Here is a 24,701-nt window from a genome sequence, read left to right as displayed (position 1 = left end):
TTCTTAACAAAGACCTTTACCTTGGGGAAGTCTGCTGTCCGCAAGTTCACCGCTGCCCATGCGTCTAACTCAACTCGCAAGAGGCACAAGTACAGCCTCACATGGGCTTAATTAAAAACCCCACCGGAGTCTGGTCACTGGCTCAAGAGCGACAAGCAAAATTCCGGGAATGTCTCGGCAAGGCTTACATCTGTTGCTTTAACACCAAAAACATGTTTAATATGAGGGATTTGTTGGGTCCGACAAGCTCTGGGTAATACCGGGGTACGGACAGTTGGAGTACGAAGTTCAAAAGTTTAAATGAAACATCTGATCGTATTTTTTTTCCTTTTGACTAGATTAAAAAACATGTAATTTTTGAGGTCTATGAAAGTGGAGCTGTAAGAACATGTCTGTGCACAGAGAACTAGAGTTTCCACAGGGCACCCAGCCACCACAAGTCTTCAGAGGTATAATACAGAGTCAAAGGACCTGGCTTGGAAGTGAGTATCTTTCATCATCATAAGATGTTTGCAGAAGACTGCTGTCCGCAGGGCACATGCAGGAATATCTCCTACCACCACGGACCATCCAACATCACAGTTGCTGGAGCTGTGATCTTTATAATAACAGGAGGTCCTTCACATACATGGAAAGTGCTGATATGAGGAGACAGACCGGCGCTGGCTCGGTGCTGAAAAACTGTACTATGGTACTTTACAGTGTACTTTCTTCCACAGTACAAGTGACAGCTTGTTGGTAATTTGTTGCTGGGCTGCGGCACACAAACATTTGTTTGCATCCTCACGCCATTTCCTTACAGTCACGTAAGTCACCCCGGATAACGCCTCTTGGCGAACGAACATAAGCAGCCAGCTGCAAGAACTGAGATCTTAAGGTCGCCATGACAACGGCTGAGACAGTGTTGCGTGTCTCAGCAACCAGGGCCCAGCATAAGTGCTGCTGTCAGTATATTACACTTCTGCCCAGTACACTTATGAAGCTTAAGATTGCACAATATTTACCTATTGGTACAACAGGACATTCAGCAAAGCAGCTCCTGCAGGAATCTGACTAAGTCCCGTTCTGAAGCTACGACGCGAAATGCTGCCAAAACACACTTTACATCAGAGGTGCTACCTTGCTCATGAGGACCGTACATGAGCCCCTCCCAGGATGCGAACAGGCAACCTTCAGGTCACAGCACATTCTCCGTTGCCGTTGCGCTACCTGTCGCCACCACTTTTTTCCCCACCTCTACATCTCGACAGGCTACCCATAAGCCCTTGTGCTCTCCACAGACATTCCGTCAGACACTAGCCTACACGCTTGCCATCAGAGAGCGTTTCTGCATTTCACAGTCCTCCGCCCACCAATTCTCACTGGCTGCAGTGCGATTGTACAGCTCTCCCTGTGGACTGCACGATTCCCTCATATAATCCTCCACTTGACGCACAACGCTGCACACAGCCTAACCTTCAGTCCAGATACAAACTTCAATTAGGTCATTACCATCAATGCGAGGCTTTTTTCACAGGAAATGTAAGGTCAGCAACAGAGTATATTATTAATTATTTTTCATCTCCTAGTCATTATTGCTGGCAATCCAAGATGATTCATAATTTTAAAAAAAAAAAACACACACAATGAATAATTCACAAGTTCTTATCTGATCGGTGACACTAATTTGTGAGCCTTACTTCCAAACTAGGTCAAATCCAGTGGTTGGTTGCTTTTAAAGTTAGCCCAACAGAAGACAGCAAAAAGGGGTAAATGTTACATGTCTGTGCCCATAATCAGCAGGCCTGCCAGAGCCCAGGGGCAGCAACATCACCATATTCATTTTAATAGCTCTCTGGGAACAAATACCCAGCTTGTTCCCTTTCGCTTCTTATGTTCCGTATCCTGTCTATGCATAACCAGCAGTGACCAACGATAGCTGTCATATTAGCCACCGTACAATATTTCATATTCACCTTCATCCATCTGATATATTGTATGCATGGATATGTTAATAAATGGGTATGATTATTGCATTGTGTTGGGTCAATGCCATAAGAAGGAGCAGCTGGAGATGTACAGAATACTTGAGATGTGCTCTATTTCCCCACCCAGTCAGCCATGCCCACAACCAAGTCAACTCCACCCAACACCCACCTGTCATGGCTCACTGGAAGAGTAGATGGGCTACCGATGTGTTCTACAGACACACAACGCATGGCACCCAAACACTCTGCAGCCTCTCGCACGAGGACTTCACCAGGAAATTACAATGGCTTCGCAACCTCTGAGAGATCAGCAAAGCAATCATCAGAGGCCTGGAAGTGCAGCCAGAAGCCAGATAAGGCATAGCAAAGTCAATTAAAGAGGTGCAGCCAGCGTAGGGAGCATGAATACTCAAACTCAACCTTCCAGGGCTTTTCTCCTGGATTGTGCCATGCTGCACATGGTGGGGTCAAGCAAACCCTCTAGCACCTGGCTCTGTTCACACATCTACTGGTCAGCTCAAGGTCACAGCATGTGCAGCTTTATCGCCGCTTATTTATTATGTGCATGTTTATAGCTGCCGGCAGAAAAACAACACTAAATTAAAACGCAAGCACCGTGACAGTAGGAGGCCGCTTCTCCCCCTTCAGGTAATCTCCGTGGTTTTCTTCATAACAACTCTTCCAAATCGCCGCTGACATAATTAGCTGCCTTTCAAAATTTCAATCATTTGGAACAATAATACCCTCTGGACGTAATTAGTCGCAAAGCACTGACACGCGCAGCCTGAATAACAGAACCGGTGAAACAGGAGGTCATCGTCTGTAAAAAGGAGACCGCGAGAAACAGGCTACAAGTTTAGGAATGAGCCTGCGCTGCTGAGCCTTGCGGCTGTCCCATAGTAAAACTTTCCTGCAGATCTCAGTTTCATCTGACATCTGAATGAGGAGTGGGTGGTCAAAATAGAAGTCCTGCTTAATTAAGAAAACTGCTGCCTTCCATGTGTTTCCAACCATAACACAAAGCATGCAAAAACAGTGCAGTCGTAAAGCTTAGGATTTCACGTGAAAAACCAAAGCTGCAGAAAAGCAGTATGGCTGTAATAAGACTCAGCTCGATTCCGCAGAGCTTGCCTCCCTGCGTTTGCTGTTACATTATTCTTGGCGAGCGCATGATTTATGTTGCCATTTATCTGAGCAAGCTAGCATCGGTCAAGGGACAGCAGCGTGGTGGAATGAATGCTAATACCAGGCCATTGATTTCACAGACAGACAAGTGATGCAAACAGTCTGGACGTAATCTAATTGAGGCGGGAGGATTGGCGTACCTTGTAGCCTGGTCCCAGCTGATGTATTGCGAAGATCTGAGCGGGGTTGAGCGCCTCACTGAACACATAGATGGCCCCCAGCTGCCCGCAGAACACCCGGTTGGCATCAGCAGTCTCCGATGAGCCCAGAAAACATTTGTCATAGCTCTGTCACAGAGACAAGTGGACATGAACCTCAGATCATTAAATGAAACACTTAAAATTTCTTTTTAAAGAGAATTATTCAGAAAATAATTAGCAACATGAATACAGAAGGCAATTACTTATATATCGCAGGTACTCAATCAGTAAATTCGCTGGTGGTTACATGGCTTTGTGCAGCAATAGTACCTTGAAGCCGATGTAATTAATCTTTAAACTATAAATAAAGGGACCCACAAGACAGATTAGAATGGAAACAAAGGTTACAAAGAAGATACGCGTAAGGAGTCTGAGGAAATTTCACACAGGTCGGCTAGGAAGTCTCTCTCCGAAAATGGATCTTTCTCTCTTGAGGCCATTCCTTCCATCTTTCAAGCCCTCATCTCTTCCCACCCTTTTCTCTACTGAAAAATCTTTAAGCCGGAACTTTACATTCCTGTGATGTTCCTCTCAGGGAATCAATGGCAGAGCAGTAAAAACTCATCTTTTGTCATTGACTGTGCTCAAATGAACGCTCATATCTCCCCTACAATACACTGTTCCCCTGGTACGAGGCAACAAGGATCATGTAGAGTCTGTCTGAGAACTACACTGCCACCACAGTCAGCGCATGGTGGGGAAAGGGCTGGAAGCTGCTTACATCGTTGGTGTTGACATGCCAGGCCATGTCACCGTAGGAGACCAGCTGACCGTTGACGTAGCACCGGATTTCACTGTTCCTCCAGCGGTTGTAGATGTGAACAATGCTGATCATGTACCACTGCAAAAAACACACAGTGGATAAATTAAAGGAGAAAGGACTGTTCATTATTTTAGTTAATTTTCCCCACAATAAAATGTGACAAATTGAACTTCAAGATGCAGAGCCGTTCTTGGAAAGAGTGGAGTAGTAAACCCTGTTGGAAGCCAACCTGTTGCAGGACATTTTTACATATTGTGACTTGACATGAGGCGGAGGCACGTCACGAGAGGGGGACAATCATGATGGACAGCTCCCTATCACCTGCTACATGTCAATTTGACCTAATGAAAATGAGCTGCTGGCAGGTAGCTTAACCGAGAAAAGGAATTAAAGGCACCTGTTGTGAAGAGCTAAGCAGAGAAAGACTGCAGAGATTTTGGATGAAGATGAACATTTCGGCTGCTGCTCTGTGTGTTCCCCTGTAGGCGCTATTTGTTTTCTGGCTTAAATGGGCTGTATCCCCATTCTGAGTTTTTGTTTCTTCGGTAAAACCTTAATTTTGGTCTGGAAATTCTGCTGTCCTAACCCTTGTCCCATCCATGTGGCCACCTCCATGTGAGAAACAACCAAAATAAAAACATTCACCCGCAACTACATACTATGTGCAGTTTCCTCTCAGCACCTTGAGCAAGGAAGCAAAAACAGGGAGCACCTGCAAACTAAAACATACGGAGATGACCAAGGGATCAAAACTGCATCCTTGTAGCTGTGAGGTGATGTTGCTGCCCATAAATGTGTACATGTATAATATATGAGTGCTGATTGGCCCAGTTTTCAAGCTGTTGTCTTTTTTCCAACTCTGCCTTTCCCTTGAACCCAGTACACGTCCGGGCCCTGGAGACCGCAGACATCAACACTGATAAAACGTGCGGTGCCATCTTAGCTTCTATCACATCTGCTGGGCCTGTTTTTCCCTTTTCAAACTATTCCTTCCAAGTCAAAAATAAGCTCTTCAAAACAGCTCTGAAGCTGGGAGACTTGAGAACACTAAAATTTGCATTGGGACATTAAAAATACATCACACTAGGGCAGAAAAAACAACCAGAGAGAACCTCCATCTCAAAGCTCACACTGAGGAGTCGTAAGAAAAAAAGACGCACAGAGGTTGAAGTCCATTTAAATGAGACTGGGAGGTAAAGCTGACCTCTGAGGAACAGCGAACACACCATGCACTGCATTGTTTTGGGGGGTGGGGGTCGCTGCTTATGCCTCGAAAAGTCATGTAGTTGATCTCAGAAGTTCAGCAGGGTCTCCTCTCTACAGAAGCAGTCTTTTCTGGAGATCAGCTAGGGACCAAAATCAGCGAGCTGCTTGGAGAGACCAGCTTAAAAATCTGCTCTTTGCAGATGCTGGCACGCCCCACTAAGATCTTCTTTACATGCAAAGCCATCTTAGCCACGCCGTCTTGGTCTCTACGGGAACCAGCCGGGAGATCAGGAAGAGCCAGAAAATCTGTCATGGCCGTCTGGAAGGCCACATATTAAGCGGATATTAGGACTCTCAGTGTGGATTTAGACGCGGGCTACAAACAGTCCAGGATTCCTTCTTGAGCTAACATCAAGGCGACTTTATGAAATATCCAGTATTCTCCAGCTCATCCTGGACAACGGCCGGGATGAAAAGCTTGCAGTGATGACTCTTCCTCAGTGCCTGCTCGGAGCTGTTGTGGAATTCAATCCAGGACATACGAAGAAAAAGACTCGCAAAGATATTCAAGTGGCTCATCCTGGAAGATGCGTGAGCACAGGAGGAATGTTCCGATTTAAATTTTTTTTTTTTTTAAATAAAAAAAAATTCCCAGACCAGCACTGCATATTACGAGGCTGACAAATACAATCACACATTCACTGCTAAACCATTAACACGCCAATCTCTTTCAGATCAAAGAGAATTAAACACCTCATTTGCATAGGCATTGCAAAAAACAAATGCATGTGCATGAATTAACGGAAGAAACTTGTTTAAAATCCATTATAATCATTGCAAATACATGCAGAGTGCACATAATTGCTCTTGGAGGAAGTTCGCGTCAGCGCTTTCCCCTCAGGCTACTGATCACAGTAGATCAAGCTGGGGTGAAAGAGATGACCATGGGTGACCACAGCTGCTGTACCCAAAAAGAGCTGGGATCTCAGCTGCTCTATGTAGTCAACCAGTGAGAGCAAACACCTCTGGGCTGAGAAACGACAGTAAAGTCCCCTCCAGGAAGCTTTTAAAATGGCTATACATCAAATCCACGAGTATTTGGGAAAGTCTGAATAAGTGATACACAGCTAGAGAGAAGCTACACTGACATCTCTGCATTCAGTTTAAAAAGGACTTGTAACAATGGATGGGAAACGCAACCTGTCTTCATATTATAACACTTTGTCTCTGGCTAGTATCATGCTATTTGTGTGTTTATGTATGTCTAATTATGTGCTTATATATGTAATAGAACAAATATCTGCAACCATGCAACAGTTGCCTGGGGTTGCGGTGTTATTGCCTGGACCTTGGTGCTATGAAGGCAGTTTGGCCCTATGCTACATTGGAGGGTAGGTAGGGGTGCCTTCCGCACCATTTTCAGCATTCTTTCCAGGAAATGTGAATATCCTGAAGGGTCAATAGACAGAATGCAGCCACATTTCAGGAACTGCAGGACAGAAAGAGACTTCAGGCCAAAACAGCACTAAGTCGTAATTCAGCCAGCGAAGCACCGTCTACGCACATTCGCCAAACTCCTCCTTTGCGAGCTCCTGCAGATACTGGACTATCGCCCAGGCGCACTTGGTTCGCATGGATACGATTTGTGACGTTGGGATCTACTTCATGGTGTTTTGGCTGAAGAGAAACAGAACCGCTGCTGGCTTGCATCACTGCTGTCCTGAAGCAAAGGCTGCGAGTCAAAAGGTTCTTAATGCTGGCGACACAGGAGAAGCACATTATCTGTGACAGATGCTCGTCAATCACAGAACAGATGTGTCATATTTCTTTCCGCTGAGCACCGCTCTAGATATTAAAAATGTTGGCATAATTCCGCCAGTCCTCTAATTTCCTAAAAGCATATAATCTTTTATGATGTAAGGCCTGCAACATCCACATGAATCCAATACTTAGGGTTCTTATTTGACAATTCAACTGCTTCTCTGTTCAGCACAGGCAAAATTTGTGATCCGTCATTTTTTTTTTTCGATGAATTAAATCCGGTTAAAAATCACAGCCCATTTAACAACAGTAACCCAGTACTGTCACTGCAACAAAAATGGATAATTTGTGGAAGATCAATGGAAATGCGGTTCCAGGAAGCAGGAACTACAGTATCACTGGTGTTTCTAACAACATGTGTCTGAACAGCTTGGCCTCACTTCTCAACTACCCCCCCCCGTCACTACCATGACAGGCACTTACCTTCCTTGGTTGAAAGTCATACTTCACACAGTGCTGGAAGCCTTTGCCCTTCGACTTGAGAGATGTGACAATCAAGCAATTGCCCACAAAATGTGCCGAGTACCCAACGCCCTTGCTCGTGCGGAAGCTGAAAAGACAGAAAATAGTTCCCAGAGAAGACGACTAGATTGTGCGATTGTGCCTAAATGGCCTTAAAACATACTGCATACACAGGTCCACCTTAAAATGTCCTAAACAACCCTCTTCAACCGGCGCTTAATCATTTTCCAAGTCTCAAAGCCTAGAAGACTGCTTTTGCACACTTCTGTGTATTCTTCACTAAAATTTGTTCAAGACTCTGGAAGCATGGTTGTAATCTCATCCATATTCATACTACCCACTGTACCCCAAAGTGTTAGTGGAATGTCATATAGGTACAGCTGGCAGTGTAGTGGTTAGAGCTACTGCCTATGGATCCAAAAGTGGCAGGTTTGATCCCCACCTCTGACTGTAGTACTCTTGAGCAAGGTACTAAAGAAGCAATTTAACCAACCATACACCCTCCCAGAGTGTTCACTTTAAAAAAAAAAAAGGTAAATAAAAAAGTGAAGCATAGATCCCAGTTAGCGTAATGGTTAGTACTGGTGCCTTTGGACCCAGAGGTTGCAGATTAAAATCCCACCTGTAGCTGTAGTACCCTTGAGCAAGGAACTTTACACTAAATTGCTCAAGTAAAATTGTCCAGCTGTGAAACTGGGAAAATCATTGTAACCTTAACACTGTAAGCCACTTTGGAGAAAAGTGTCAAGTAAATGAATAAATGTAAATATACTGAATAATTAATAGTGAATTATTAATTTTCAGATGGTACTCCATCATGTAACTTACATTTTTGATGTCACAAATAGCATTTAAAAACAACTGGCAGGGCCAGCCAACTGAATCTATTTGACCCAGTGGGGCTCTATGTCCACAAGGGGTCCCAGCACTAAAGTTGCCACATTCAGCATTGAAAAATAAGCAACCCTGTACAGAAGAGGTTGGATACAGAGGGCAAAAGTATAATGTAATAACTTAAAACAACAGTTCAATGCTCTACCATAAATCGGAAAAACATGAGAAGATGCTCAAGCAAGAAATGAGCCTGAATCATTACCTAAAGAAATAAATGAGTGCAAGTTGATTGTTTTATTGGTTTTCTGGCAAGATTAGTTGTTTCAAGCAAACGGCTTGTAACTTATGAGCAAAGAGCTGCAGAGTGACGCCTCTTGTACTGGCTGAAGGAGGATAGAGAGATTCGCTTTGAACAAGTCTTGGTGCAAATGAAGCTTTTAACAACTTGGAAGTAGCCCAAGAATTCTCAACAAAACGACTGCGAAAACGAAAAAGACACTTAGCAATCTACAGATGTTCCCAAGGAAGCTTACAAGGTACACTGCTTCAACCAAGTCTTAGAGATGGTTATGCAGTGCCCTCAGTAAGGTTGACATCTGTTAGCACAATTTACAAATCTACATTATGTAAACTGTGCTAACAGATGTCAACGTTATTCAGGAGAACAAACTCGTCGGTGATTTAGATTTTCACAGGATGGTTGAGAAAATGGAAGCACTGAAGTCTACTCTTCCTTCTTCATACTTTGGAAAGCCTTTGAAAATCCTGGAATTCTTTGCTTTGAATGAGGGAGCAACTGGATTTCCATCTTTTTTTTTTGCTCTGCATTTTTGACAGTACCAGTCACATTGACATCAGGGGAAAGGAGCTCCTCCAGCCTGAAACTGATTAAATCTTATCGAAGGTCAAAAACGATGCAAGACTCCATAGACTCTGCAGCAGGTCCTGTAATTGCTAAGGCCAGCCCTGACAACTAGAAACAAAAAAAAGTATAAGAAAGAGCAGCAAAACATGCTCAGAAATATTTCCCAACCAAAATGGAAAAACAACTGTGAATTTCAGGATTGAGACTCGGGACTCAATATCTCAGGACACTGAGGCCGAACGAGTGCTCATGAAATTCAGTTTTAAAATTAAGGGGGAACTGGTAGCGCAGAGCCCTTAACGGAAACTGTTGAGTAATGAAACTAGTCAATCAGCCATAAACTCCAACCCCCAACAGAGCGTGTTAGCCTTTGTTAAGGTACTTACATGTCAAAGAACTTCTCAGCAGCTGTGAGGTAAAACCTACATGATTACAGTCTCGCTCGACCATTGGGGTCGTACCTGTCCGTCGGCATAGAACTGCCGCCCTGGAGTTGTGCGAAGGCGAGTGGCTGTTCCTCCTCATAGAAACATCACCCACGAAAGTGATAACCTGCTCTCGGCTCTTTAAAAATATCACAAGTTAACTTTCCATATTGTCTCGGTCCAGTCGCTGCTAGTCATAGGTTATACTTTTGCATAGAGTGAGATGACTCTTCTTTGAAAACGCTTTAATAAAGAGCTGATGAGACTTGTGCAGTTGAACTGTCCATTCGCAATATCCTTGAAAATTTGAGAAATCCGGAATAGTCTATATTTTTTTCTCCCATTTTCAATCTGCACAGAGGACCTTGACCTGTACCTGGTAAACACTGAATAAGGCAAAACAGGGACTTGGCATTCTAACCTGTAATCATTTTGACACAGCACAAGTTCAATAACTGTCGATGTCCAGCCAGCGAACACACAATATGTGGATAATATGAAAATAAAACCCATTAGAATTCAGACTGTATTGTTTATTACCGACACCACTCAAGAAAGTTGGTTATTTTTCATATAGGTTAGAGAGCACAAAAGCTGTGCTTCACCCAGGACATGAACCCTGGTCATGACTGCATCCCTAAAACACCTACAAAAGCCAGCTGGCACCAGCGGCGAGAAGAACACGAGCAGGAAGCGCCAACCTCGGCCTTCCCCCAGAGAGACACACTTATACTGCTCTTCTTCAGCATGTGGAATCAACAAACGAGGTCACATGAGAAGAGAATTATTTCTCTAACAGTCGCCCACCATGTAGCTCACTCTCTCTCGTTCCACACAGCTCTCATAGGAGCACAGTCGATAAACACTGAGCTCCCGCAGTATCGATCCCGATGCTAATTACCCACAAACCTCTGCACAAGATGCTCCATCCTTCGCTCTGCCAGACACCCAAACCTAAATTAATAGCCTTTCTCCAACAGAGCTTCCCCACTCACACCCCTAACTGAGCTCTATTTCAGATACCAGTATGGTGCCCAAGCAGCAGTTTAACCATGCACTGGCAGGGTGTTTTTTTGAAAGTATTCTTCGCTATGAATCAAATGCTACTCTCTGGAAACATAATAATCTGCTATATTTATGAAACGTGTGGCTGAGAAAATGATGCATTCAGTGAAATGCCACTAAGCCGTGGTGGAAGGGGCAGCAGGTCAGAATGAGAGACAGCAGGGTGCAGAGTGGTAAACCAGGAAAAACCGAGGGGAGCACACAGGAAAACGCCCCACCCACACACGACTATATTTAGGAAGGCCCTAAGCATTGCGCAGTTTTTATAAATCATTGCTTCACATTCAAAATTCAAACCAACTACTGCCAACTGTCTCCAAATTTGAGATTTATTTTTATTCATTTATTCTAATACCTCCTGAAAATCTGGAAGTAAATGCTAATTTATATTTAAATTTATCTGCATTTAGCCAGCTGATTTCATTTTAAAATAGACGGTCTTATCTGCTCCTCCGTGAACCGCCACCTTATCGTGGTGGAGGGGTTTGAGTGCCTGAATGAGTCCAGGAGCTATGTTGTCTGGGGCTACATGCCCCTGGTAGGGTCTCCCATGGCAGACAGGTCCTGGATGACAGACGAGACAAAGCGCGGTTCAAAAACCCCTTATGACAAAAAAATCAAGGCGTCCGTTTACCCCGCCCGGTATGGGGTCACCGGGGCCCCACCCTGGAACCAGGCCTGGGGGGGGGGCTCGCATGCGAGCGCCTGGTGGCCAGGTCTATGCCCACGGGGCCTGGCCGGGCTCAGCCCGAAGCCACAACGTGGAGCCGCTCTTCGGTGGGCTCACCACCTGCCGGAGAAACCATAAGGGGCCGGTGCGTTGTGATTTGGGCGGTGGTCGGGGCCGAGTGCCCGGCCGACCCGAACCTCGGGCGCCAACTCTGGTTTTTGGGACTTGGAATGTCACCTCACTGGCGGGGAAGGAGCCTGAGCTGGTGCGGGAAGTTGAGAGATACCGTCTAGATATAGTCGGGCTCACTTCCACTCACAGCTTGGGTTCTGGAACCACTCTACTCGATCGAGGGTGGACTCTCCACTATTCTGGCGTTGCCCAAGGTGAGAGGCGGCGGGCTGGTGTGGGCTTATTAATAGCCCCCCAGTTCAGCCGCCATGTGTTGGAGTCTACCCCGGTGAATGAGAGGGTCATCTCCCTACGCCTTCGGGTCAGGGAACGGTCTCTCACTGTCGTTTGTGCTTATGCGCCTAGCGGCAGTGTAGAGTACCCGGCCTTTTTAGAGTCCCTGGGGGGCGTGCTGGAAAGCGCTCCCACTGGGGACTCTGTCGTTCTACTGGGGGACTTTAACGCCCACGTGGGCAGCGACAGTGATACCTGGAGGGGCGTGATTGGGAGGAACGGCCTCCCTGATCTGAACCCGAGCGGTGAGTTGTTATTGGATTTCTGTGCTAGTCGCGGTTTATCCATAACGAACACCATGTTCATGCATAAGGGTGTCCACCAGTGCACTTGGCACCAGGACACCCTAGGTCGGAGGTCGATGATCGACTTTGTAGTCGTTTCTTCTGACCTTCGGCCATATGTCTTGGACACTCGGGTGAAGAGAGGGGCTGAGCTGTCAACTGATCACCACCTGGTGGTGAGTTGGATTCGATGGCGGGGGAAAAAGCTGGACAGACCTGGCAGGCCCAAACGCATAGTGAGGGTCTGTTGGGAACGTTTGGCGGAGGCCCCTGTCAGAGAGGTCTTCAACTCCCACCTCCGACAGAGCTTCAACCAGGTCCCGAGGGAGGTGGGGGATATTGAGTCTGAATGGACTATGTTCCGCTCCTCCATTGTCGGTGCGGCTGTTCGGAGCTGCGGCCATAAGGTCTCCGGTGCCTGTCGCGGCGGCAATCCCCGAACACGGTGGTGGACACCGGAAGTAAGGGATGCCGTCAAGCTGAAGAAGGAGTTCTATCGGGCCTGGCTGGCTCATGGGACTCCTGAAGCAGCTGACGGGTACCGACGGGCCAAACGGAGCGCGGCTCTGGCAGTCGCCGCGGCAAAAACTCGGGCTTGGGAGGAGTTCGGTGAGGCCATGGAGGAAGACTTTCGGTCGGCCTCAAAGAGATTCTGGCAAACCGTCCGGCGACTCAGAGGGGGGAAGCGGTGTTCCACGAACACTGTTTACAGTGGAAGTGGTGCGCTGCTGACCTCAGCTGAGGATGTTCTCGGGCGGTGGAAGGAGTACTTTGAGGATCTCCTCAATCCCTCCGACACGCCTTCCGTAGAGGAAGCTGAGGCTGGGGACTCGGAGGGGGACTCGTCCATTACCCTGGCTGAAGTTGCTGAGGTAGTCAAAAAACTCCTCGGTGGCAAGGCTCCGGGGGTGGATGAGATCCGCCCCGAGTTTCTCAAGTCTCTGGATGTTGTGGGGCTGTCTTGGCTGACACGCCTCTGCAGCATCGCGTGGAGTTCGGGAACGGTGCCTCTGGACTGGCAGACCGGGGTGGTGGTCCCTCTTTTTAAGAAGGGGGACCGGAGATTGTGTTCCAACTACAGGGGGATCACACTCCTTAGCCTCCCTGGGAAAGTCTATGCCAGGGTACTGGAAAGGAGAATCCGACCGATAGTCGAACCTCGGATTCAGGAGGAGCAATGCGGTTTTCGCCCTGGCCGTGGAACACTGGACCAGCTCTATACCCTCACTAGGGTGTTGGAGGGTTCGTGGGAGTTTGCCCAACCAGTCCATATGTGTTTTGTGGACCTGGAGAAGGCATTCGACCGTGTCCCTCGTGGCATCCTGTGGGGGGTGCTTCGGGATTATGGGGTTCGGGGCTCGTTGCTACGGGCTGTTCGTTCCCTGTATGACCGGAGCAGGAGCTTGGTTCGCATTGCCGGCAGTAAGTCAGACCTGTTCCCGGTGCATGTTGGACTCCGCCAGGGCTGCCCTTTGTCACCGATTCTGTTCATTATTTTTATGGACAGAATTTCTAGGCGCAGTCAGGGAACGGAGGGTGTCTGTTTTGGTGGCCGCGAGATCTCGTCTCTGCTTTTTGCGGACGATGTGGTCCTGTTGGCTTCATCAAGTCAAGACTTGCAGCGTGCACTGGGGAGGTTTGCAGCCGAGTGCGAAGCGGCGGGGATGAGAATCAGCACCTCCAAATCCGAGGCCATGGTTCTCAGTCGGAAAAAGGTGGATTGCTCCCTCCGGGTTAGGGGGGAGTTGCTCCCTCAAGTGGAGGAGTTTAAGTATCTTGGGGTCTTGTTCACGAGTGAGGGAAAAATGGAGCGGCAGGTCGACAGACGGATCGGTGCGGCGTCTGCAGTAATGCGGTCATTGTACCGGTCTGTTGTGGTGAAGAGGGAGCTGAGTCGTAAGGCGAAGCTCTCAATTTACCGGTCGATCTACGTTCCTACCCTCACCTATGGTCATGAACTCTGGATCATGACCGAAAGAATGAGATCGCGGATACAAGCGGCAGAAATGAGTTTCCTCCGCAGAGTGGCTGGGCGCACCCTTAGGGATAGGGTGAGGAGCTCAGTCACCCGGGAGGAGCTCGGAGTAGAGCCGCTGCTCCTCCGCATCGAGAGGAGCCAGTTGAGGTGGCTCGGGCATCTGTTCCGGATGCCTCCTGGACGCCTCCCTGGGGAGGTGCTCCGGGCTTGTCCCACTGGGAGGAGGCCTCGGGGCAGACCCAGGACACGTTGGAGAGACTATGTCTCCCGGCTGGCCTGGGAACGCCTTGGGGTTCCCCCAGAGGAACTGGAGGAGGTGTGCGGGGAGAGGGAGGTCTGGAGTACTCTGCTCGGACTGCTGCCCCCGCGACCCGGCCCCGGATAAGCGGAGGAAGATGGATGGATGGATGGACGGTCTTATCTGTCCACGTTTAGAACAGTCGGGAAAAATTTAAATATATGGACAGTTACGCTCCTGGTTTAGATGCTCAAGCTGCACGAAACAAGATTACGGGGGAAACAGCGCAGCATATTCCGTGTGCTGAAATTCCAACTCTGTTTCTCACACAGCAGGAAGAAAAACAGACAAACATGCTAAGATCCCTGCGCTGAACAGGAGAAGGGTGTCACCCGTATGCTGGACGGTCTCAGACACACACTACAAAAATGCTCACCAGTAGAGATAGGGTTTGTCTTTATCCACGTTGATGTTGTTGAGCGGATCCATTCGGAACCAGGTATTGAGGGTAAAACCACTCTGGTAAGGCCACTTGGCAATGGGAGGCAGAGCGATGGCCTGGGGAAGACACACACATTTGGACTTCTGTCAAATACTCCACAGAGACTGAACCAAGTGGAATCTTTTCTAATGAAACACTTTAAAAACAAACCAGCTTAATATTTGCCTGACCTTAGCCTTTTATTGTACTATTTCCCATTTCACAGAATAACGTTGAGCATTAAAGCACCATTACCCAATCGGTTGTCTGTGGCTTATACAGCAAACCTAAGACATTTGTTACGCATTCATAAATTATGAATTAAATAAGCACTGAAAACATGAACAATAAAATTGCTCTTTACTGAGGGCAGTATTAAAAACAACAAAAAAAGTAGTAACTGCAGTACGGAAGTACAGAGCAAATTTGAATTCCGTAAGACTCATTTAACAAATTAAGAATCAATAGTCATGTTTACGGTGCTAGCGTTTCTTAGCGCTACGTGCCCTGTACAAAACCAGTGCTGCCGCAGTTCGCACCGGAACGTAGAACGCTCTGTTTTGCACGCCCTCCTCCTTGCCAGCCCTCTGTATCTGGATCAGACGAGAGTGCGGGACTTACAGCAGCACTGCGTCCTGGGAAGTTGAAGAAAGTGTCTGGACCGTGTCTCTGGGGCATCTGATTGAGAACCGAGAGCAACTTAACGGCATGCCTCGGCTACGGATACAGAAGAGGAAAGAAAGATGATGAAAAGAGGAGAGCGTCTCTCTAGCCCCGCAAGGACTGCAAAATGTTGTAGAGGTCTGCAGCTCTAACTACTGAAACAGCATCTTTGCTGCTGCAACAAGGGCAGGGCACAGCGCTGCCGTTTACAGTGCATTTACCATTCTGTGGCAAGGTTTCGATGTAAAGGCAACCCCCGGCTCACCTCTCCCAGATCATTACACAGTCGGCCTTGTAGAGGCACCAGGGCTTCATACACAGCCATCCTTCAAACACAGGCCATTTACCTAGTCTCTTGCGCTGAGCACCACACACTGTTGCCCACCTGCAGCCAGTCCCTCAGTCCTGTCCCCACCCCCAGACATAGCCCCTGGCATCTTCTTCCCAGAACCACTCTGCTCACCCACACGCCGTTGTCTCCCCGAAGCATGCTGAAAAGCAGCTTCAGCTCCTTCACTGTGATGCTGTAGCTGGCCAGCACACCAAGCATGTCCACAAGGAGGTCTGAAACAGAGCCAGAGCATCAGCCTCAGAATCGGCCCGCGGCCAGCTGCTCTCCCATGTGGTCAGAGGTAGCGATTCGCGGGGGCTGAAGCTCTTTTTCGGCCCAAGTTCTGCTGGACCCAAGGGTCTCGTGCTCAGCAGATCTGTACCAAAAGCGTTGATGGTCACAAACGCTATAGAGACAGAGAGCTGGCCACTGAGCTTCGTCGAGAAATCGAGGCTCATGGATGCTCTGATGAGAATATGGCTTTTGGTATGGATTACAGTAGCTCGCAACTGACTGGAGAAACGACAAATAAAAAAAAAAAAAAAAAAAAATCGATTTTAATTCTCTGGCAAAAAAAAAAAAGAAATGTTTGGGAAAACTCCAATCTGAAAGCAATCAAAAATACTATTTCTAACATTTTTATAGAATCAGAGAAATCCCTGAACACAATAAGTCCCACAAGCTTCTGCAATGGGTTGTATGTTACATAAAGAGCAAAAACAGATACTCTAATGGTATGAGTGAATGAATACTGTGTGAGGGTGCTGTGAGCAAAATGGGGCACCCATGAACTACAGCTCCTAAATGAGCTTGATATCAAAAACAAAATAAACGGAAATTCCTATAGTAACTACTTAAAACGCAAATGAAATGTTCATATTCCTCTAATGAGTCATTCAGTTTCATTCGGAATCAGACCGTGACTAATGAGATTTTTTAAGAAATGTTCTCTTTAAAATATATTCTCTTTTCATCAGCCTGGAATATTCACAAGGACACAGTTTTAGAGAGAGAATTCCTTTCGATGTCCTTCTCTGATACAGACAACCGGACCTTAACATCCCACTGCTCACAACACTTCCAATCAAGACAAATAATTCTTAAAACCTTGTTTGCTCTCAAAAAGTGAATGTGTAATATATAGAAAGGATATTTTCTTTCTGCCTGTAATAGTACAACATATTCCTTTGGTTTGTCCCCTATTTGCAGGATAACTGACTCCCAAGTTCAGTAATATACGGCGTGGGGTCTGCAAACCTTTCAAAGCAGCTTTTTCAGTGCTGGTGTGGGCAAAGTCTCGTACCTGCGATCATGTCATCAACGGTGCTCATGCGCATCAGCACTCGCTGGATGAGGCCCACTTCCGTGCTAGTCTGCAGGTTGCGTACGCTCTTACGCAGGATGGCCGTGAACATGCTCCACATCTCCGCCTGGCACGGCAGGTCGCAATGCTCCAGCAGCTCCACCATGCAGCCAATGCCCTCCGCATCCTGGATGATGAAGTTGGTCTCCAAGTCGAACTCGCCGCCCACAAGCTGCAAAGAAGGGGAGTGATGGAGAATTACTGGGATGGCCCCTTAATCACATTCCCTCCAATTACATTCAGAGTTGTTGCCAGTTCAGTGGCATCTGAAATTTAACAACAAAAGGCTTTTAAACACTAACAATGAATGAGGCAAAAAACACTGGCCAGATGATAGAGAACTCAGAGCGATGATCAAGGCCCACTCTGTGTTTCCTTCCACGATGGAGGACCTGCTCAAGATCGGCACTGTGGCCGTGGAGCCCTGGTCGGCACTCGTGACATCTTTTACATTCACATTCATTTATTTAACAGACACTTTTCTCCAAAGCGACTTCCAATGAACTCTATGTAGTGTTATCAGCCCACACACCTTATTCACCATGGTGAGTTACACTTCTAGATACACTACTTACACTGGATCAATCATCCATACATCAGTGGAACACACACACACACACACACACACACACACACACACACACACACACACACACACTATACTTTTATTGGGGAGGCACAGTACAGTAAAGGAGCTGAGCTCTATACAAATATGTTAGGCAATCATTAACAACACTGCTCCAATGAGGACATTAACACAGTTATAAGGGAGTAATTAAAGCAGTATGGTTGGACGGCTGTGTTGGCTGGGCAGCGCAAACCAACATTGTCTTCAGACCTCCATAAATGTATACATACCTACAGTTATACAGATATATAGCTGCATTGGTCATTACGAACAACCAGCTACACTCATTTCAACTTCGACTCTTCTCATAACACGAACCGGCTCATATGCAATAAATAGGGGAACAACAAAGACAAAAAAGTCACAAAAACATTTACAGACTACAAAAGAAACAGAGCTAATTATTGATGTGTGTGGGTAAATGCAGGAAGTTTCCAAGTAACCACTAAAAAAACTGAGTATATCGTCCAACATTTGTCGTACGCGTCATGCTAAGTGATCTCTTTAACGCACTATCCAATTTACTACAAAATTAAGCTTTTTAAAATGCCCAGTCCAGAGATAACAGTGTTTTTCCAGACAGTAAAACTGCATAGCATGGGGCAAACTTGGTCAAATCATGTTCGCTGGGCTCTGCAACAAAGACTCCCAGCCTTGAAAAGCTAGAGAGCTACTTAAAAACGGCCTCCTTTCTCCGAAACGATCGATCATTCACATATAGGAAGCATTAGCTGGAATTAAGGCACGGTGGGGGTACTGAGTGCGAACGGAAGATTTTGCTCTGTTGTTATCGACTTCATGCATCTCTCTGGGAGTTTCAAAGTTTTGCATCTCCATCAGACTTTGCTGGTGGGATGGGGTACCCAGATCCTCCCAAGTTATGGCTCTGCTGCTACTTGTTAATCAGTCACTCAGCCTTTCAGGGTGTTTCTAAAGCCACAAAGCAAACTAAATCTTAGAAAACTGAGTCAATCTGCCCAAGTAATAAGTGTTTTCTGTTATTTGCTCAATTACTAAACTAAAGCAGAACAGAACAAGTGTTTCCACTAATTTAGATTTATGAGTTCATTAGAAGCTAATTATTCAAGGACCAAAAACAATTAAGCAGTCATTGATCAACTTAAACTATTAGCATTATGTTTCATTCTAATGAAAGCCAAAAAGTCTAGAAATATCACTAATAGGTTACATATTCCAGACAAATTTGGCTACTTTGGTTCTCAATCTATCAGATTCAGTTTAATACCCTTTGACTTGTGTCATGACTTTAATTAACATGCCAATCAAAACCAAGGAATCAACAGTACTGTAATTAAAACTTTATCACGGACATTTATACAATTCCTCTCAGTTTTCCTTGTGGGAGAGCAAATGGTAAGATGCCAGTAAAAATGATAAAGTGCTTTAAATATAGTAACATCATTGGGGATATATATATTTATGCTTTGATAACATGAGTCACAAATAAAAAAAATTGTTTCATAACACACCGAATGCATTCATGGAGTTCTGTGACTTCTAGATATGTTTCTTTAATCTTTATGGTTTGACTTTCTCTTCAGGATTCACTTTTTTTTTTTTTCCCTTCTTCAGTTGTCTGGTGACACCCCACATAAATATTCCAGCCAAAACAAAATTTAAAGCAATGTAAAAAATGAGCTTGGCAACATATTTTAGGCAGCTAAATGAGGACATTATCACAGCCAGGTCATTTGTCTTGAGATGCTGATAAACATTTTTATAATCACAGAAATTAAACCCATGACAGAATGTTATTTTGCCTTCCAAAGTATTCAATCTAGAGCCACTGTACACACTGACTGACTTTTCATTCGAGTGCCATGTGAACAAAATTAATGAAATTCTTAAAATGCATTTCAGACAAAAAAAAAAAGCACATTTTACACTAACGAAGGATCTGCTAAAGGCTTTCAGATTAATAAATCCTCTTCAAAACTAATTGCCTCTTAAAAAAATAAAAACTTCACCACAGAAGCATACTTTTCACTAAAAATTACACATTTAGGAGTGATCACAAATAGCAAAAAGAGCACAACCCATATAAGAGAGACACCAAATATATGGATCCAATCTGCCGCCTTCATAGTAACACTGGGAGCTTCTGCATAACAAATTCTAATGGTCATCGAAGAAGTATTCACTCCTGGCAAACGCAACCATCAGACAACACCAACTAAGTCTTTTCCACTGGACTCATTCCTGTTCAGGGCCAGAACTTCTACAGTAAATGAAGCATGTATTTTTTTAGCTTTCATTCCACCCAGCCACATGCACTCCCCCATTGACTGCTCCTTATTTTCACATTTTAAAAACATTATCTTGAAAGACATTATCTGTCACAGATTGCATTTTTTGACTGATAGGAAAAAGTTGGAGATAAATATACCCTGCGAACTTCTACGTTCAAAATTGTAATAATAGTTAGTTAATAAAAGTTAATACCTTTACAGGTCATCATCATTTCACCGTCATGGCTTTTATGACAACAATGCTTGTTTAGTGGTTCCATCCAAATCTAAGGTTATATCCTTCAGTTTAATCTTCTACTCACAATAATTGCGGTATAGTAAAAGTAGTATATAGTAAAAGTAGCATCTCCATGCTCTTTTCCAGAAAAAAAAAAAAAAGACACACAGTACAATATAACAGAAACAAACTGATAATAACAATCAGTAATAAAAAATGTAAGATATCCACAAAAGATGACAAAAGAGTATAAAGAGGAAAAAAATGACAGCGAAGGGAACAAAGGAGAACATGTCAGATGAATAAAGACAGCAATGTGGAAGAGACAGGCGAAAGGTCAGAGAAGTACAGTGGTACCAATCCATAAAAGCTTTATATGCAAGAATGACAATTTTGAGGTCTACCTGACATGTTGAAACCAGCGCATGTGTCATACTGCCACTTCCATGGCATGTGGTCAGGATTGTAGCTGCTGAATGCTGAACATACTGGACTTGGTTTAAGATGGTTTTCAATCAGCCAGCAAGGAGAGCGTTATAGAAGTACATGAGTAACTAATCCTAAAAAGGGAACTTAGTGACAGAGTCATGAAAACCTAGCAAACTTATTACTAAACCATTAAAACTAACAGAAATACCTTAAAACCGCTTACCGAAACGCCAGTACTCTACATTAACTTGACCAGGAAATGCACAATTAATGCACAAATACAAATTTAGAAAATATTTTCAAAATTCCATGCATTTAGATATGCTTTATTATAGGTCATTATTTACAAAAATTACTTTCACTCAGAGTTCTAACAACTTGTCAGGTGACCAAAAAAGCAATATTACCCCCGAAGAGACGAACACTGGGGTGGACACGCTCATCCTGCATATTATGTCCACACTTTCATTGGACTCAGTCTGGACCCCATCAGACTGCAGCTCAAAAGGACCGGGTTTGATTAAGACCGAGAGCAGGGAGCTCAGAGTGCTTTTTGGACATTACTAAGTATGATCATGAAGATGGGGCTCCCCGAGCTCCTCTCCGGCTGGTTCTACTGTAGCAGAAGACAATCTCTGCAGTCGGCAGCCGTGACAGCAGCATGATCAATACTGGCCTGCGTCAGAGTGCGGGGGAGAGGCTGATGACTTCTCTTGAAGTACAGCAGACTGCAAGGTAGAACGTGCCCTAGGCGAAAGTGACGGAACAAGAGAGATCTGACATAGCTCTCAAAATTGTTGTGTCTGCTTCCACAGAGAAGGGCGAGGGCAGCACTTCTGCAAAACCTCACCACGAGCAGTTCAGTCGGCACTGGCAATTCATAAATCACACTGGGTGCTCTGTTTGTACACTGCGGACAAGGTGGAAGGACAAACTCTAAGGTGTAAAATCTCTTCTTTGACATTGCCCCTCTGCAAGATACAACTGCATACTTTATATTATTTAATGGACCTGGACTCAAGTATCATTTCACAACGGAACCACGGATCATTGACTTTGAAAGGCTGATTGCAGCCTAGACTGATAGTTTTCTGGAAAATGGACAGCACTTATCGAAACTCCTCCAAGATCCATGCAACATCAACATCCTTTAATCTTCCCAGGTAGACCCATTACCCATAACATTATTCCAATGAGCTCACGGACTCCTTAGTCCAGTAAAGTTTCCAAGACCTAATGAGAAAAAAAAATCTTATTCTGGCCATAGACAGTTCTGCATTAGAGAGGTCTGAGCTGAAGATATCTTCTCATTACACCTACTGAGAGTCTAATGTCCCAGCATCTTGTAATCTCACAAAGCTTCATACTTGATATCGGGCACTCATTAAGCAGTTGCGATGTCAGAATGCTCTCAGGAAGATATCATTCCCGTTTGAATCCCTAAAGCACTCAAATATTTACTGCGGTAACTAACGTATGAAGGGCAAATGTAAAGAAAATCCTTTTTAAAATGTCTGACTTTTTATAAATAGCTTTACTGATTTTCACAGACTTGAAAATATGGCATCGCGCAAACCAGAGAACGGTTCTTCTGGCCAAGAGTGGGTGTGGTGAATTTTACCGGTAAAGATGAGGTAGTATTCTAACCAGTGGGACACCCAGCCCACTGTACAAAAAAGCCCTCCAATACCACCACCCCTTCTTCCATAATGTACCTCTGATTCATAGAGCACTTCAGGCTTCAGCAAGGATTAAAAAAGGTCAGCGGGTCCTTCACCACCTATTATTCAGCACAATGAGCTGAAACACTCACAGCCAAAGGAAAAAAAACCAACCTGAAATAGCGCATTACCCCTAAAACTTAGTCGATGCCTGGATCCTGTGGACAAGTGTGTTCTCAGTGTGTAGAGAAGAATGTGGAGAAGTGTATGGAGAGGAGCATGTAATGAGAATATAAGAGTGTGAAAATGTGGAGAAGAGTGTGAAGAAGAATTTGGAGAAGAATGCAGTGAAGAGTGCAAAGAAGAAGTCCGAGAACAGTGACACACAGAATGTGAGAATAGTCAAAACAATAATATGCATAATATAATAAACATAATGAAGAGAATAATGAAAATAATCTGGAGAATGCAAAGACGTTTCTGGGAAAGGACGAGGGGAAGACTGTAAAACAATGTACAGGGGAGTGTAGAAGAGAAGGCAAAGAATGCGAAGAAGAGTGTGAAGGCATCTGCGTAGAAGAACGTAAAGATGTGTGTGTATCCTCCAGAGCTCAAAGCTTCCATGAGCTTTAGCAGAGAGAATCAGGGCTACATATTCAAACCTGTTTGACACTGAATTAATAATGTATTCAGCATTGTTTTCATTCATTACTTAGGCTTTCATGGCAATGTCTTAAGCAAGCCAAGAGACAGCAAGGCAGGATACTGTGGTGGCCCCTTGGGTTTTGGGGAAGCTGACCGGACAAGCTGCAAACACACCAAATGTGATACGGATCTCAGGTTATATTCAAGACATCCACAAAATTAAGGATAACAAACTGACCCAGCTTGTTACTGTTCAAAATTCTACCTACTCCTTATTTGTGCATCGCAGCTTCCTTATTAAACTGGGATCTAGAGACATATGGAAGGCTGCTGCTACTGATACCGAGCCCTTCCCCTGCTCACTTCACCACAAAGGAAAAATCACGGAAATCCAGAACAAAAGAGACCACCTGAAGAAAAGACCTCAACACTGATGTAGTACATTCTGAGGTATCCTCTGAAGAGCTTTTTCCTTAGGCCATGGGACCCTTCTTCCTTTACTGCCTCATTGCATGGACCAAAAACAAGCTACATCCATTGAGCGCACACACACACACACACACACACACACACACACACAGCTTTGCTGATCCATACTGGCTCGAGGAAGGCACTGCAACCTTTCCCTGCCGCTGCCTGGTATTATTCTAGCAGTAGCACCATTCTACACTATCTGTTAAGCCAATGCCCCTGGGAGCTGTGGTGCAGGGGGTTCCCAACCGCAAAGTCTGCACTCTCTCCTTCAGCTACAATCCGTCAAAATGACAGCAGAGGCTAAGAGCATGGAAAAGGAAAGGAAAAGCCATTCGTATCTGCTGCACGGCTCACGCACAAACGTTCTACTGTTAACTGGGCTCACATCAAAGACTGCTGTGCATGAGCTATGAAAGTGTGCATCAGCCTGCTGGACAATCTCACCTTTTTAGAGCCAAGCTTTGGAAGGAGGGGTGGATGGATGGACAGATGGATGGAAACAATAAATAAAATGAATGCTCAACCAATCTTTGGAATTCACTATGGGATATTGTTCGAAAAACAATTTATTGTGCCAAGTCATGTGTCCTGCCTAATAAGTACTCAACATCACATAACTTTGAGAGCTGACGACTTCCCTTATATATTTACTTTTTCAGATTACACTTTCTTAATCTGGCAATAAAGGAACACATACCTAGGAAAACAAGGTACTAACTCAGCATTATTCAATAGTAAGTGCATAATTTTGCTTAAATGAAAATGGAAAAACTGGATTACGTCCACACTGATTATAGATAATAGTTCATTATTAAAGTCAAGAGAATTAAGCTTTGCAGTCGAGTGTGAGATGGACAGTACTAAGCAGGTGTGTGCTTTCCAGATGTATTCACTCACTCAAAGGAAGGACACAATGTCTATAGCACATTTCTGTTTTTCACTGATCAGACCTTTCCAGGCAGAAAGAAGCAACAGAATTCTCTCAGGTCCCAGGATCTCTCCATCTGCTTGCAGCAAACATTTTAGTTTAGTCATGTCAGATGAATCACCGATAAAAGGAAGAGAGTTAACTCCTGAGGTTATGAAGTGCTTCTCAACAGCTGCGGGATCG

General features: G+C 45.1%; 1 protein-coding gene across 1 annotated transcript in view; it reads right to left on the bottom strand.

The window, feature by feature from the left end:
* The window catches only part of LOC108941277 (neurobeachin-like), a 227,076-nt gene that overhangs the window by 134,993 nt on the left and 67,382 nt on the right, over positions 1-24,701 (bottom strand). Inside the window, exons 2-8 of the mRNA XM_029255523.1 lie at positions 17,207-17,438; positions 16,036-16,136; positions 15,531-15,626; positions 14,865-14,986; positions 7,566-7,692; positions 4,074-4,193; positions 3,293-3,439 (exon numbers count right to left, since the gene is read on the bottom strand). Of these exons, the coding sequence (XP_029111356.1) occupies positions 3,293-3,439; positions 4,074-4,193; positions 7,566-7,692; positions 14,865-14,986; positions 15,531-15,626; positions 16,036-16,136; positions 17,207-17,438 (945 nt within the window). The remainder of the gene's footprint in view (positions 1-3,292; positions 3,440-4,073; positions 4,194-7,565; positions 7,693-14,864; positions 14,987-15,530; positions 15,627-16,035; positions 16,137-17,206; positions 17,439-24,701) is intronic.

Source organism: Scleropages formosus, chromosome 10 (assembly GCF_900964775.1).
Source record: "Scleropages formosus chromosome 10, fSclFor1.1, whole genome shotgun sequence".
Classification (NCBI taxonomy): Eukaryota; Metazoa; Chordata; class Actinopteri; order Osteoglossiformes; family Osteoglossidae; genus Scleropages; species Scleropages formosus.
Note: the sequence above shows the minus strand (reverse complement) of the source record. Positions and strands in the feature narration are given on the sequence as shown.